Below are 16671 nucleotides of genomic sequence, written 5' to 3' on the forward strand. Positions count from 1 at the left end.
TTTTTTCCTGCTGTAAGGTGATTAATTCAAGAGAATCAAGACAACTTGATTATCATCATTTTGATTCCTTCTACAATCTGTAACCATTACAAAAAACACAGTAGTATTTAATTAACTAAAAAAACCGCAACAAAAAAGAAATTACTTGTTTAAGCAAAAACTAAAGTAGATTCTTTTACAGGGGAACAGAAATTGATCTCCACCGCCTATAACGTGGACCATTTCACACTTTTCTGGACTGTCTCACTATCAAATTTCATTTTCAGACATAACCACAAAAAGCAGTCTGATTGATGAAATTATAGCCATCGATTACCGGCCCACCACTAAAGCAACTTTCAATAGTGACTCACTTAACAGTCCAATGACAGAAAAATTCTTCTCAACAAGAAAGAAAAACAATAATCCAAAGAATAATTGAAGGAAAAAACTAGAGACTTACAAATGCTGTTATTGCTGAATCAGCAGAGAATCCATATCTTGCTGCCATTGGAGGCTTCCTCTTACCTGAAGGACAGTAATCAGAATTGGGAAATAAACCCATAATGAAAAATCAATAGAGAGAAAGAGAGGGAGACCAAAACAACCATGAAAGCGCTTTTTCAACTTCTACACATTTTATTTCTGTTTTCTGTTATAGACCTTTCAAGAGGGATAGTTGTCACCCGAAATAGTGGTATAGTTGATGTTCATAGGAGGATTCTACACCAACCATTATTTCCAGTTGATAACTATATACCTCCACCTTCTCCAATTGAACCTCCGCCAGAATATTCAGATGATAACCCAGAGCATCCTTTCCTTCCAGAAGTTCCAGCTGGACCAGCTCTAGATCAAAACCAACCAATACCACCAACTCCTCCTGATACTGCTGATGTCTCTACTGCGGTTCCAATTGCAACTCAACCCCCAAAACAAACCAAAAAAGTTGCAATTGCGGTATCTGTGGCGTTGGTTACGCTGGGAATGCTTTCTGCATTGGGATTCTTCTTGTACCGATATCGGGATTCACATTCAGCCGAATCAAAGGAACTTGTTGGTAGACATTCCCAGCAGTTCCCACAGGAATCTTTCCCCCCTGCTGTTTCTGATCTTCAGTATATTGCAGCAGTGGAGTCTACTTCAAATAGGAGAAATAGCGGTGAAGCAAATGAAGAAAGCAAATCTCCTTATCACAAGCTAAATTCTCTACGTAACTCAGAGCTTCACCGTCCAAGTCCTGATCTACAGCCATTACCACCATTAAGTAGAACAGTCGGTAGAACTTCTCCAACACCCATTTGGAATGGAGCTTCACGGAGAACTTCTGCTTCTGCGATATCATCTTCTGATGAGGACCCACTTAACAACCCTCAGGTGTCAGCCGTGGGGAACAATGATTACATGATTCTCTCTCGAACTAGTGATGCCAAAGGACCAACTAATAGAACTGGATCGACCCCACAGTCACGAAGATCACCTCCAAGATCACGTCTTTCAAATTCTTCTCCTGATGTAAAGCTCGCCATTGTACCATCTTCATACTCACCACGACTGCCGCCGCCACCAGCACATCAAGCACGTGAATTATATGATCAACCAAAGACTCCATCGCCATCCAAGAGGAGAGCGAAATCTCGGTCACCACCTTCTCCACCACCAAATTTAGTTCTTGCTCACTCATTAAATGGAACAGCATCACGAGCAGCTAATGTTCCAGTAGCACCACTGCCACCACCACCGCCGCCGCCACCTCCACCAGTGCCAATAACTCCATTGAAAGTAAGATCTTTATGGACGAGCACTAAGCCTATGTCAGTTCAAGAATTGCACAGATCCCAAACTATGTTTACCCCGAATGGGAATAATTGTGCAGAAATACCGATACCCGCTGTAGAACCGATACAACCAAGCAGTTCAGAACCACCTAATTCGATAGACGAGAAAGATGGAGGTAAACCCAGGTTAAAACCTTTACACTGGGATAAGGTCCGAGCAAGTTCAGATAAAGCAACGGTTTGGGATCAAATGAAATCAAGCTCTTTTCAGTAAGTAGTCTGCCATGTATGATAATAAGCCGTAAATTCGCTGATTGCATGATGATAATTCATACATTCCTTGACCTTTATTTTCAGATTGAACGAGGATATGATTGAGACACTTTTTGGCTGCAATCAAACAAGCGGATTTGAGAAAGACACAACTAGGAAATCAGTTCTCCCTCCTGTCGAAGCTGAGAACAGGGTATTGGATCCAAAGAAATCACAGAATATAGCTATACTACTAAGGGCATTAAATGTAACCCGAGACGAGGTATCAGAAGCACTTTTAGATGGTGAGTGTTCATATTTTTTTCCCATATCTATTAAAGATGTATGATCAATAATACCATTGAATGTTAGCAAAAAGAAGAACAACAATCGCAATGAGATCATCTCTTTCTTTTTAAAATTATCTGAAGGGTATCTAACATGATTTTTTTTTGATAAGTCCAAGGGTATCTAACATGAACCAGAAGCAAAGGTTTAGCCCCAATTAAGTTAAATAGAAAAATGCTTATTCCACAAACTGAAGTTTGACATGCCAACTTAAATGGACACTACACATTCAGTATGATAGGCCAAGATATCAAGGATGTCAATCACCACAAAGACAAGTGTTAGAAACAATAATACTCAGTGTCAGTGTTATCCTGTTTTTTTTCCGACTGCACATAACAAGTACAATTATTGGTGATTTAGGTAATCCTGAAGGCTTGGGTTCTGAGCTTCTTGAAACATTGGTAAAGATGGCTCCAACCAAAGAGGAAGAACTAAAACTGAGGGACTACAACGGTGATGTGACAAGATTAGGATCTGCAGAACAATTCCTCAAGGCTGTATTAGAAATACCATTTGCCTTTAAAAGAGTAGACGCCATGGTGTACAGAGCCAATTTTGAAACAGAAGTAAAATATTTGACCAAGTCTTTTGAAACCCTAGAGGTACGTTTCCACCGACTTCTAATTGATGTGTGTTACATTTTCAACAAATACCTGTGCAATATCTTATTGGATTTCTCTGATACTCGCAAATTCAAGCGGAATTGACGCAGAATGCTATAAGGTTACGAAATTCTATCACTAGTTTATCACTAGGCTTCTGATCAACTAACGAAATCCATGATCCTTCACATTTTACAGGTAGCATGTGAAGAGCTAAAAAACAGTAGGTTGTTCATGAAACTTCTTGAAGCAGTTCTCCGAACAGGAAACAGGATGAATGTGGGCACCAACAGAGGAGATGCAAAATCTTTTAAACTTGATACACTTCTAAAACTAGTGGACATAAAAGGAGTAGATGGAAAAACCACATTGCTCCATTTTGTGGTCCAAGAGATTACCAGATCCGAAGGTGCAGGTTCTGATCCTACACCTGAGATGGTTCCTAACAAATCTCACCCACAACAGAAGGAAGATGACTTCAGGAAACAAGGTTTACAGGTTGTGGCAGGGCTGAGCAAAGATCTTGGCGATGTCAAGAAAGCAGCAGGAATGGACTCAGATGTTCTAAGCAGCTACGTGTCCAAACTTGAAATGGGGCTCAACAAAATCAGGTCGGTTATGCAATATGAGAAATCAGATGCAAAAGGGAGGAAATTTTTTGAGGCAATGAAAGTGTTTCTTTTCGAAGCTGAGCAAGAAATACTTAGAGTTAAGGCCTATGAGAAAAGAGCATCATCACATGTAAAGGAGGTAACGGAGTATTTCCATGGTGACACAACAAAGGAAGGCGCTCATCCTTTTAGAATCTTCGTGATTGTCAGAGATTTCCTTGCAATATTAGATCGGGTGTGCAGGGAAGTAGGTACAATGCACGATAAAGTAATGGTTGGGTCTGCTAGTTCGTTCCGCATGCCCTCTAATATTTCACTACCAATTCTAAATAGATTTCACAGAAGACAAGTAGAAAGTTCAGATGATGACAGCTCATCTCCATAGAGTTCCATGAAGATTCTGGAAAGCCACATGAATGATTATTACAGTTCCAAATTTCCATACAAAATTACTTGTCAAAGACCCCATACACGAGCCTAATATCTTTTCTGGGCAAGCCAACGGAATAGACGTATCTACAAGGAACTCCTAGTGAAGACGAAGATTCTGATATACGCATTAGTTTGGAAACTACACAAACATGGCTTCTGGAATAAAATGACAGACGACTGGACATCGTCAGCGGAAGATCGAATAATCCATGAAGGATTATCTTCAAAAAAATGACTTTTCAGGATTCTAAAACCCCAGCGACAACATTTCCGAAGTATAAGTGATCCTAAGTTGTAGTCTTGTAGAAATTGTAGAAGTATGTATGTAATTTCTAGTGCGAGTTAACAATGCTAATATAGTTTCTTCAGGAACCTTAAATCTCTTATAGCTGGAACACAAACATGTACTTTTTTTTGTATATTAAGTAAATAAAACGTTGTTGTAAGCCATTCAAAAAAAAAAAAAAAGAGAAACATTGAATCTCTTCCCTGGCTTGTTTGCTCTCTAGTGTAGTAGTTCACGTTAGTCATTACCACCTCACCATTCCTGTGTTCATTAGATTCTGTGTTTTCTATGTAGTTATCACTTATGACTTATCCGTGCTCATTTCTCACAGTACTAACCCAAAATGGTGTTAAAAAAAGAAAAAACACTATATGTATGGATCTAGTTGTGAACATCATCGTATTAATCCTGATAAAATTTAGGTCATAACTCAATACAACTGCACTCTCTTATGTCATTCTACACCACTTGAAATTTCAAACAAACAGAGGTGTTTGTAATCAAATGTTGTAAAATCCGATGAAATTCAAATTACTCAAAAGCTCAACCATACATAGAACTGATTCTGTAGAATCCTAGGGTTTCCGGGCAAAATGATTTTTGGTTTTCCAACAGAAGATGGCTTGAAAAAGAAATGCAGAAATGAAATTCATACATAATCGAGAGTTGAGTTTCTTCATTCTGACCTGCACAGATTAGTTGAGTTCTTTTCGTCATCCCAGCTCACAGTTCACTGGTTCCACTTCTATTCCCAGGGAGTTCTTTCCTCGTTACTTCGGTTTTATCTCTCTCCGCTAAAACTCAAAATTAACGGTGAAGTTCACCGCTTTGCCCGAAAAAAGTAGGAAACATGACATAGTCCCCGAGTTACAACACCAAACGTGTCACTATCCTTTGGTAAAAAAATAAATAAAAGTAAATTGACTAATATATTATCGATAATATAATATATTATTATTTTATAGTTAAATAATTTCTAAATCATTATTAGACGGAGCTTTTGGTTGGCAGCCTAGCGACAAGCTGGGCTCCAAAGGTGTCACTATCCATGCACAAAAACTTCAACAAAACAAATTGTTTACAAAAACCCCATTTAACATAAACTGTCTATATTACCTTTCTAGTTTAAATCATCCCAATGAAAACGAAAGTCAACCCCATCTTTAATTTTTATTAAATTATCACCACCAATAACAACGCACCACAAGCAATTAGCAATACCGCCGACCACCACCACCGATCGTTGTCAACCACCACCAGCAGCGCCACCACCGCCACGTCACCGTCACCACTGCCAACCACCATCGAGCCACCACCACCGCGCTACCAACACCACCGCTTAACCACCACCGCCGCCGCCACCCACCACCGCGCCGCCACCACCACCGCCACCACCAACCACCGCCCACTACCGTTAACCACCACCGCGCCACAACCGCCGCCGCCAACCACCACCAAGCACCACCGCGCCACCACCACCACCGCCAACCACCATCGTGCCACCACCACCGCCAATCACCACTGTGCCACCACCATCACCGCCGTCGCCAACCACCACCGCGCCAAAATCGCCGCCTCCGACCACCATCGCACCACAACCGCCACCGCCAACCACCATCGCATTACCACCACCACCACCACGCCACCACCACAGCGCCACCACCAACCACCATCGATGCCGACCACCACCGTCGCCGAGCAACACCACTATTATCTCCAACCACCACCACCAACCAGCCGCCACCGCCACAAAAAATGAATTTCATTGATCAATATTCAATAAAATGAGAAAACAAAATGATGAAACCAAACAGAAAAAAATGATTGAAACCAAAATTGGCTTCACCAAAACGAGATGAAACCGAAATTGGTTTCATCATTTTTCCACATATTGTCATTTCACCAACACAAACTTCAATGGTGAAACCAAACACGTCGACTTCCAAGTCAGGCCGAATAAACTAGAAAAATATCAAGTGAAAGCAAAATTTGGTTTCATCATAAAATAAACACAATAAGATGAAACTTACCACCACCGTCAACTTTTTTGGAGCAATCAAAATCTGGAGTTTCAGATTCTATTGCAGCAATGGTACCAGTGAGAACCTTTTTTCTCTTCTTCGTGACATCATCACTGTCAAAATTCTCATTTTCCAATGAGCCTTGGAAATATTGATCTCGTTTACGGATGCTCTGAGGTGAGGATGCAACATGCAATATCTCCACCTTGGGGTCTTCCTATTCAGTATTTTTTTCCAAAAGACATGAGACGGATCTTCATAACCTGACTGCATCTCCAGCTCACCAGGTAAAGAAATATCTCTGGAATATGTCCTTCCAGTTCGATTAACTTTCACAACCATTGAAGAATCATCACCAAATAATTTTGTCACCAAATGTTCAGAAGAGAAGCTAGAACCGGAGGATGAAGATGAGCTATGAAACTCAACCAATAGTCTGAACAAATAGGAAGCACCCCATCTAAGTAACTGATGAAAATTTCGAATCTGGCATGATCAATCCACAATCAACACGTTCGTAGGAATCTGAATCTTCACCGCGTCTCTGACGCACAACATCATCCAGGACGTCCCAAAAAGAGATTCCATTAGAGCCAACAGTTGACTGCCACATCATAGACATTAGAATGCACAATAAGAACACAACAAGAGTCGATTTGTATTAATCATATTATATAAATCCGATACCTGAAAAATGATTAGTACCCTTGACCCCTGCTTTTTGGTCTCTGAAAGGATCTTATCAAGTACTTTTCATATCTTATCAAAATGAAAAAATATGTTGAAACCAAAATTGGTTCCAACAATAAACTACAATTTGGTTTTGTCGACAAATATGAAACATGAAACCAAAATTTGTTTCAACATAAAATTCTCGTATCACCAACAAGATTGGTTTCGTCCATAAAAACTATAAAAAAGTGCAATAAAATTACATGGAACCGAAACTCGTTTCAACATAAATTATTGTATCACCAACTATATTCGTTTCGTCGGAAAAAATTAAATAAAAAATGAAACCAAAGCTCGTCTCAACATAAAATTATCGTATCACCAATAATATTGGTTTCGTCAACAAAAAGTCGGAAAAAAAAGTGAAACAAAACTAGAAGCAACCAAAAGTCAACATAAATTACAGTAACACCAACAAGATTGGTTTCGTCGACATAAAATATGAAAAAAATCACATATTAGATGAAACCAAAACTGGTTTCAACAAAAAAATAGTATTATATCACCAACAAATTGGTTTCGTCGATAAAAAATAGATGAATCATAAATACGATGAAACCAATTTTGGTTTCATCATAAATAAGATGAAACCATAATTGGTTTCGTGCAAATGCTGCAGAGGTGACAGCTTCAAACAAAGTGGCAAATTATTTAACATTTACTGTTGCAGAGCAAGTAGACATGCTAATCACACAAACATCTCAATTAACAGGCAGAAACAACCAACATCAGGAAACAAAGAAAGTTATGTACCAAATAGCATGCACATTCAACACACCTAGGTGATAAGGCCTCATTTGCTCCTTCACTGCCTATACCAGAGGCTATAAGGCATCCAATCAGGATCATATACTCCAATTTTTTCAACACAGTGGTGAAAGTAAGCCCAGATTCAGTTGGCGCATATTGCTAACATCACATGCCAAAGCAAATTCGATAACATTCATAGAAAAGCCTAACCAAAAAAATTAACGATCCATGGCATAAACATAAAACGACAATAAACAATTTATAATTATGATCCAATTCCTTTAAAGTGTCTCCCTAAACATCATTGTATATTAACAAAGAGTCAGTGCATTGTCCATAATTCAATTTATAGTTGAATCATCATTACCACCCAACACCACTACCCATAACTAGGATTTGATATAAGGTAGTAAGTTTATCTTTCCCATATAAACACTACAAAACTCTTTTGCTCTTACATACAGTAGGTAACAATTTCTTTACAATTCATTCGAAAAACTAACAAGATACCTAATGGTTGTATCAGCATACTAAGTACTAAAAAAATTCCCTTCTAGTTATTTAATCTAATATCGTATAAGGATTATTAGTGTATTACCTAATAAATCTACAACACCTATAATCTGCCAATATTTTGACCTACAGTTGTTCTTATAAACAACAACAAAAGCTACTGCATCAACCCTGCTTCCCATTACTTGACTACCACCATTAATTTGTGGATTTCTCAAGCAAATTAATCGATTCTACTTGGACCGAGTAGTGCATAAAATGGATTAAAAATAAATAGGGTACTTACCATTTTATCAAAATCAAACACGAAAATAAATGACAAAGAAAGGAATCTAAACTTTAATCTAAAAGAACCTAATTAATCAACACAAATAAAATACAAAGATATGAAATTGCATGTTCCCAGTTAAATTTTTCTTTCATCATTATTATCTTACATAACAACAAAAAAATGTAATTCAAAACCCTAGAATAGTAAGTCAGTAAATATGAAATCTCATTTCATCAAAATCAAAATCAATTCAACTTCTTAGTATAAGAGAACCTGAATTCAGTAATAAACTCATATATCCAAAAATGAATCAAAACCCTTATCTAACAAATCACGAATCAATTTTTAGAAATAAAGAAAATGATAATGGAAAGACAAAAAATCATAGATATGTCTGGTGAATTAACCTCAGGAGATTGTGATTCAAGCAGATCATCATCCAATATCCTTTTTTTCTTCTTCTATTTCAAGCGATTTGAAACCCTAGGTTCTACATAACTACAAAGAGAAGGGGAGGTGTTGGTGGTGGTAGAGGAAGAAGAGAAGGGACGGTGCTGCTGTTGGTGGTGGTAGAGGAAGAAGAGAAGGAAAGATTTTTGGTGAACGATCGGGAGATGATTGGGGTTTTGCTGGTGGTAGAGGAAGAAGAGAAGGGGAGGTGTTGTGGTGGTGTGGTGGTGTGAGAGAGATACGGGGAGAGGATAAGTCTCGTATGGAGAAAACGAAAAATAACGGGAGGGCTGTTATGGAATTATTAAACAAATTAAATGATCTAATTTAAACTTTATAAAAGATTTGGGGTTTTTGTATCACTTTTGGGGAAAATGGAGTTGTTGTAACTCTCAACATATGGGTGGAGTTGTTGTAACTCTCAACATATGGTCACCTTGGTTTTTTTCTCCTTATTATGAACATGAAAAGTCAAAATGTTAGAGCTTCTCCAATGGTCATTGTGTGTGTTTCCTACGTGGCAACACAAATAAGACATCTCAATTTATTTTTTCTTAAAAATAGGGAGAGAAAAAATCTATCTCCAAGAATGTAACCTCGTCTTTTTTTTTGGTAGGGAAAAACAAAGATATAACTAAGTTGTTACAAAACAGAGAGTAACAACATCATTAGGGATATTAGATCCAGTCCATTTAGCTTGGACTTTGTGAGTGAACGCACAAGCAGCTAGAGAATGTGCTGCATTATTAACCTTCTTCGGCACAAACTTGATGGAGTTGATGTTGTCGAAAGAAGTCATTAAGTTTAGCATGTCATCCTTTATTTTCCAGATTCTCCAAGGGATTGATCTCGCAGTAACAATGAGGTTGTTTACAACAACTTGACTACCACCTTCTATAGTGATGGCCTGCAGGTTTAACCATTTGGCAAGTTCAACTGCTAAAAGAAAGCCGTATGCTTCTGCAAAGACGACTGAATCTGATGAGCCAACTCTAGTACCTTCTCCATAACACACACCATTATTATCTCATGCCACAGCAGCACTGGCATATAAGTCATCTTTCCAGGCAGCGTCAACGTTAACCTTGATAAATGGATCAAGTGGTGGTTCCCAAGTTACAGTAACATTGTTTAACAGTGCAGAATTGGTTGTCCTGTCTGCTTCAATCTCCCCCTCAGCCGAGAAGTTATAGTATAAATTGTGAAAAAGCGGGGGTCAAACAACCTCATCCAATATTTCGATTAGCAATCTGTATGGACTGACTCCAATATACTTTCGAGAGAATCAACTAGACAGTCAGACTCAATCTAGATAAAAGTATATCAAAGAGTTAATATCTCAATCTCTCGATTTGATCTTTCCTCAAGCAAATGGAAATCTGTGAGTCTTTATCAAATACTAGAGAGATAAACTTGGATGGTACCAAAGACCAATATCCAAGTGTCAATCAATTTAAATCAACAACCAAAGGTTGGATATTCTAATTGATTGATCTTAACGCACAACCTGTGATATTTCAATTATATAACAAAATATAATGTGGAATAGAAATAACACAGACACCAGAAATTTTGTTAACGAGGAAACCGTAAATGCAGAAAAACCCCGGGACCTAGTCCAGATTGAACGCCACACTGTATTAAGACGCTACATACACTAGTCTACTACAAACTAACTTCGGTTTGGACTGTAGTTGAACCCTAATCAATCTCACATTGATTCAAGGTACAGTTGCGCTCCTTACGTCTCTGATCCCAGCAGGATGCTACGCACTTGATTCCCTTAGCTGATCTCACCCACAACCAAGAGTTGCTACGACCCAAAGTCTAAGACTTTAATAAACAAATCTATATCACACAGAAAAGTCTATGATAATAGATAAATCTGTCTCCCACAGATAAACCTAAGATTTGTGTTCCGTCTTTTGATAAAATCAAGGTGAACAGGAACCAATCGATAACCCGGACTTATATTCCCGAAGAACAGCCTAGAATTATCAATCACCTCATAATAATCTAAATCGTATGGTAGAGAATCTAGATATTGCGGAATCACAAACGATGACACGAAGATGTTTATGATTTCTTTTTATCTTGCCCTATCGGAGATATAATCTCAAGTCAATTATTCAATTGAACTCCTACGATAGAAAATGGCAAGATCAGATCGCTCAACTACAAGAGAAGTAGTTTCGTCTGGCTTCACAATCCCAATGAAGTCTTTCAGTCGTTAACTTACAGGGTCTCGAGAAGAAACCTAAGGTTAAAGGAGAACCGACTCTAGCAAAACCAACTAGTATCACACAAGAGGTGTGAGGATTAGTTTTTCCAGTTTCTAGATGTCTCCTTTATATAGTTTTCATATCAGGGTTTGCAATCTAAGTTACCTTGGTAACAAAGCATTCAATATTCACCTTTAGATGAAAAACCTGATTTAACCAAGTTAATATCTTTTAACCGTTAGATCAAAACTTAGCTTGTCACACACAAATGAAATGTATTTAATTTAGGTTTGAATAACCGTACCTAAACGTGTACACTTAGTTGGTTCACAAATAGTTAACCAATGGTTAGCCATATGAGCACTTTCATATTAATCGTATTCATCTTCTTCACAACTAGTTCAAATGACTTCAAAAGAACTAGTTGAAGAGTTGTTCGATTACTTAGGTCTTTATGAATAGACACAATTGAAACAAAATCGGTTTGATTCACTTGAATCAATTCATTAACAATATAGCCACGGTTTGCAAAGATTGCATTCCTTATTGATTTATTGTTAAAGTTCATGAACTTCCGATTTGAGAAATATAACCAGCTTGGGTACGCGTACGGGTACGTGTACCATAGCTACCGGATTTGAGTTTAGAAACTCAACAGAAATTTTCGGTCGAAAACTTTCGTGGGTGCGCGTACAGGTACGCGTACCTAAGGTGACTGGTTTAACAGTTTGCAAACTTACAAACTCAACATATATTTTCGGTTCGAAAACTTCCGCTGGTATGCGTACCCAACCTGTCTCCTTCACCAATACCGTATGCACACACTTGGTTTCCGCCACATGGATTTGTACACTAATGTGCGAACACACTATATATGTTTATATCCATAGTTAGTTACGTAATCTCAACTCTACATTTCAATCATTGAAACATTCTTCTATAATGTTATAACAGTCGTTATTCACAACTATCATCATCAAAGCTATTTTCAAGATTGAAAAGTCATCATGACTTTCGTCATGGGTTAAGATGAAAAGTGGTTAAAGCGAAAGCTTAACAACACATATTTCGAGAAAAAGATAGGCGAGTAAACTCGACTCGAAATAGCAAATGTGTATGTATGAAAACTATCATACTTATACGACTTTGTCTCAAGAATAGGAGATAGAGAGGTATATTTTTGAGTGATAGATAAGTTCAAGTCTCCACATACCTTTTAGTCGGATGAAGTTCCACTGGTTCCTTGAGTAGATCTTCGTCTTCGTAAGATGATCGTCGTGGAGTCTGGAGATCAACTACACTTAACTGTCCTAGTCCGAGACTTAGCCATAAGTAGTCTAGAAATCAAGACATATAGTTTTGACAACTAAACTTGATAAACATGGTTGACATAGCAACGCATGCGAGTTCGATCGAGCAATGCTCTAACAAATTGAACCAATGCATAGCGATAGCTAGGGTACCTTGGATACTCATGCTTTTGTTTTCAAAGGCTTTGGCATTCTGTGTTTTCCATATAGCCCAGAAAATTGCCATCCCCATTGCCAGACAATATTCATTATCATTGTTTCGCATCAAATTTCAATTAATCTCTGCAGGGTCCGATGTTGATCGTAATCCTAACGGAGATGCAAACCAAACCTTTGGAGAAATTGCATTAGAACAACATATGTTTTACAGATTCAACTGCGTTTGAGCAGAAATTGCAGTTCATTGAGACACCTTCAACAAATCTGCCAACTTTTCATCCACTCCAATACCGTTGTGAATTGATCTCCAGATGAACATTTTAATTTTGGGGGCCACTCTTTTGACTGTCCAGAATTTTTTCCACGGATATTGATTTTCTCCAATGGTGGAAGGTTCACCTCTTTGTTCTTACAACACTTTTTGAAAAGATTGAGAAGTGAATTCGCCGTTAACCGTGAATTTCCAGATTAAAGTATCATTAGCTACATGGTTGATTGGAGTTTGTAGAATCTGGCTAGCCGTGAGAGGATCTACATTCTGGTGAACAAGACTTACATCCCACTTCCTTGTTGAGTTGCTGATTAATTGGTTAACTTTGATGATTTCTAAGCTTCTTTATTCTTTCCGAAAAGGAGTGCTTCCAGGGATTGACAGTAGCCTGATAGAAATAATAAACCGCAATCACACGGTATCTAACTAGTAGACAGAGGCAAGTACGGGTCGAACCCACAGGGAGCGGTGGAAATACCAATAATCAATATTCTCAATTAAATAACATCAATGATGTTTTTGGATTTTCGGAATTATAAAAACAAAGAAAATAAACTAAACAACTAGAATGAATCCGATGGAAGAATCGGTAACCAGGGTTTTATTGGTATCCACCACTGTTTCCTTGCAAATACTGAAATGAAACATAATTATGAATATGTGTTTATTGTTCGTTCTATTGACATCACCTATTATTTGTATTAGAGTCGCAAATATCACTGGTATACCCTAAGCATGGCACATCAAAAGACTAAATCCAAGCATGAACCATCAAACTGCATCATCGAGAAAGTTATACGAAACTAATATAGGTTCACAAATTCTGTATAACTTTTCTAAGAATAACCCATCAAAGTTTTTAACGAAACATGGATCATCAAATAATAAGACACACATATTTGTAAAACTAATTCATTAAGCACATAGGTTTTTAAAACCGGTGAAGCAACAACTAATTTTCAATCATCAAATCAATAAAAAATATTCAAGAATTAAATTATTCAAATCATATTGGTCTATTGCTATATAATCAAATCAAAACATCCTAGTACCCCAAGTGGTTTCAATCTATAAAAACCCTAGTTATTAAAGATCTAGCAAGACATTATTTTGGGTTTCTTAAAACCCATAAAAAATAATAATAAGAGAGGAAAGATTAAACCAATATGGTCGTGTCACACAACCCTTTGATCCCTTCTTCTCCTCCCGTCGCTCTGCACCTCAACCTTCACGACAGTTCGTCTCGCCGCCGAAACCCAAGATGAATGTTTTCTGTCTCTAACCTATAAAACCGGCCTCAAACTCTCCATTTCCTCTCCTGTGACACCAACAACCTATTTATACATCACCAACACCCTCAACCACTCGATTAAATGCAATATATCTCGTCTTTACTCGCTCTGCCAAATCACAGAGATTTCTTTCTCTCTTTAACTGTTCCACGCATCTCTGGGTTGTCAAAATCTCTCTCAATTATTAGAATAAAATCCAGGGAATATTACTTCCTTAAATTGCACAAAATAACTTCAACAGAGTGAAGTCGAGAATATTTCTTCCCTGTTTTAGCTCATCACGTCTCTGTAGTATTCAACCATCCTCCAAATACATGAAAACTCATTGCTAAAAGATTCACTCACACTGACTACACAAGCCAGTCCGAGAAAATCCCATGAAACTCCGTGAATGTCTCAACCAACTATCCGTTCCATGTTCTCTTTCATTCCACGTAAACTGACCCAAGTTTTTCAATTCTAACAGCATTACCATTCCTGTTTAGTCAAAATCGGATATTCTGTGCCAATTCCAGCTATTTAATCTCCTTTAAACTCGTCAAAATCTTCTCTGCAAAACTTCGGGTTTTCAAATAAATTTTCCCGCCAAAACTGTTCTTCACGAGGAAGAAAATGGTTTCCCCTTAACCAGCGATGGGGTGTGGTTAGCAGGTGGGTACCCCTTAGTAATTTGGATACCCCTTAATCCAGAATTGGGAGTCCGAATAACACGTGTCCTCCGAGTGCCAAAATCAACTTTTCGAGCCGAATTTTCCAAAAATGTTTATTTCCCGAAAATGCCTACAAACACATAAAACACCAAAATTAGTACAAAATCGAGTGCCAACAATATATAGTATTGAGATCAAATTAGACACAAAAATGTGTCTATCGAATACCCCCAAACTTATTATTTGCTAGTCCTCGAGCAAAACTAATCTTGAAAATAAAATCATAACTCACTAGGTGGCCCTAGTGACCGAGTTAATCTCGGGAGGGTTTACCAGAGGTGTACCCACAAAACCTTTACTCCAGATCCTAACTATCTACGCTGAACCTTGGAAGGCACTAAAGAATCTCCTTGGTTGTCATACTTATTGACTACAGGAGGAAGTACCATGATGCGAAATTCCAATTGATGTACACGAGTTTGCACTCAAGCATACTAAAATTCATATAAAGTGACAGAGCTCTACTCAGATAGTTTCTGGACATCATAAACCGGAGTCAACCAATCACATGGATAGATTAAGAAGATGGATGTAGAGAAAAACGTAGATGATGTTAACTAAGGTGAACCTATCCTAATGGACTGAGATACTGGTCTGGACTAATATCAACACACCGGCATATACAAGGGAACCAGTGGTCGATAATCCTAACTCTGGGTCAACTCAGCTGGCATATACAAGGGTACCAGTGGTCGACTTTATTGTATTTATTCCGGTTGGTCTGGTGGTCTGGTCTCAATTTTTTTTTTTTCTTTTTTTTGATCTCAGTCACTCTATTTTACCCTAGCAATGGTAAAAAAAAAACTGATCAGGATTCTTTCGATGTTTCCATCACGAGGATATGGCGAAACTACCATGTTTTTTTTTTTTTCTAACACCTGAGCTCTGTGCTTTTATGAGTAGACTCTTTAGATGTTTCCATCTAATCAGATTGGTTTCTCAACTCCTATAACCAAGATGCTTCATCCACTTAGATTGGTTAGTGCCATCCTTAATAAACATAAATTTCTAGGCTCTGGAGTTTATTTAATGCAACAAAAAGTTTCTCCCAAACCCCCAAACTTAAATCTAACATTGTCCTCAATGTTCTAAAGATAAAATTAAAAGCATGAACAAGGAGAAACTGTTACCAATTGAAGCAAAAGATATAAGGAAAGATATTACCGTGTCGCATGAATATTGGGTTACCTCCCAAGAAGTGCTAAGTTTAAAGTCTTCAGCCAGACTAAGAAAGGATTAGTCACCACGAAGAATCATATAGCAGCATCCGGAATAATTGTGGGTCATCTGGATCAAAAAGTGTTACCCACAAGAAGAGGAAACTGCAACAAACCAAGAAGATACCGAATATACCCTTGCTTAAGACAACTACATCTAGTTGTGGTTCAGGTTCAGGCTCTATAAAAGGGTCTAAGTAAAAGGTTTTCATCGGTTGGATTTCCTCAAAGATAAGATCCGGTTCAGGTATTAGAGTCTGGAAAAACTCAACTAAGAACTTAGAAGCACATAACAACAACCTGAATAATTGGGGATCCTCTAAGTCAATCAGATTTGACTCACATAGTTGATCACAATAATGGTCATTCTTAAGAAAATGTGTCGACCCTAATATCCTAAAGTAATTAGGTTTAGTCTCAAAACTTAATAACCGACACATCTGAAATTCAAACGCTCCCACA

The 16671-nt window shown here is 37.9% G+C and overlaps 1 protein-coding gene across 1 annotated transcript; it reads left to right on the forward strand.

Moving 5' to 3' along the window:
• Positions 1 to 588: 588 nt before the first annotated feature.
• Positions 589 to 4377, forward strand: LOC113359678 (formin-like protein 6). The gene is made up of 4 exons (XM_026603271.1): positions 589 to 2027; positions 2115 to 2314; positions 2721 to 2962; positions 3161 to 4377. The coding sequence occupies exons 1-4, from the start codon at positions 589 to 591 to the stop codon at positions 3956 to 3958; spliced, it is 2679 nt and encodes an 892-aa protein (XP_026459056.1). The 3' UTR covers positions 3959 to 4377.
• The last annotated feature ends 12294 nt before the right edge of the window (positions 4378 to 16671 follow it).

This window comes from Papaver somniferum, chromosome 3, assembly GCF_003573695.1.
Source record: "Papaver somniferum cultivar HN1 chromosome 3, ASM357369v1, whole genome shotgun sequence".
NCBI classification, from domain to species: Eukaryota; Viridiplantae; Streptophyta; class Magnoliopsida; order Ranunculales; family Papaveraceae; genus Papaver; species Papaver somniferum.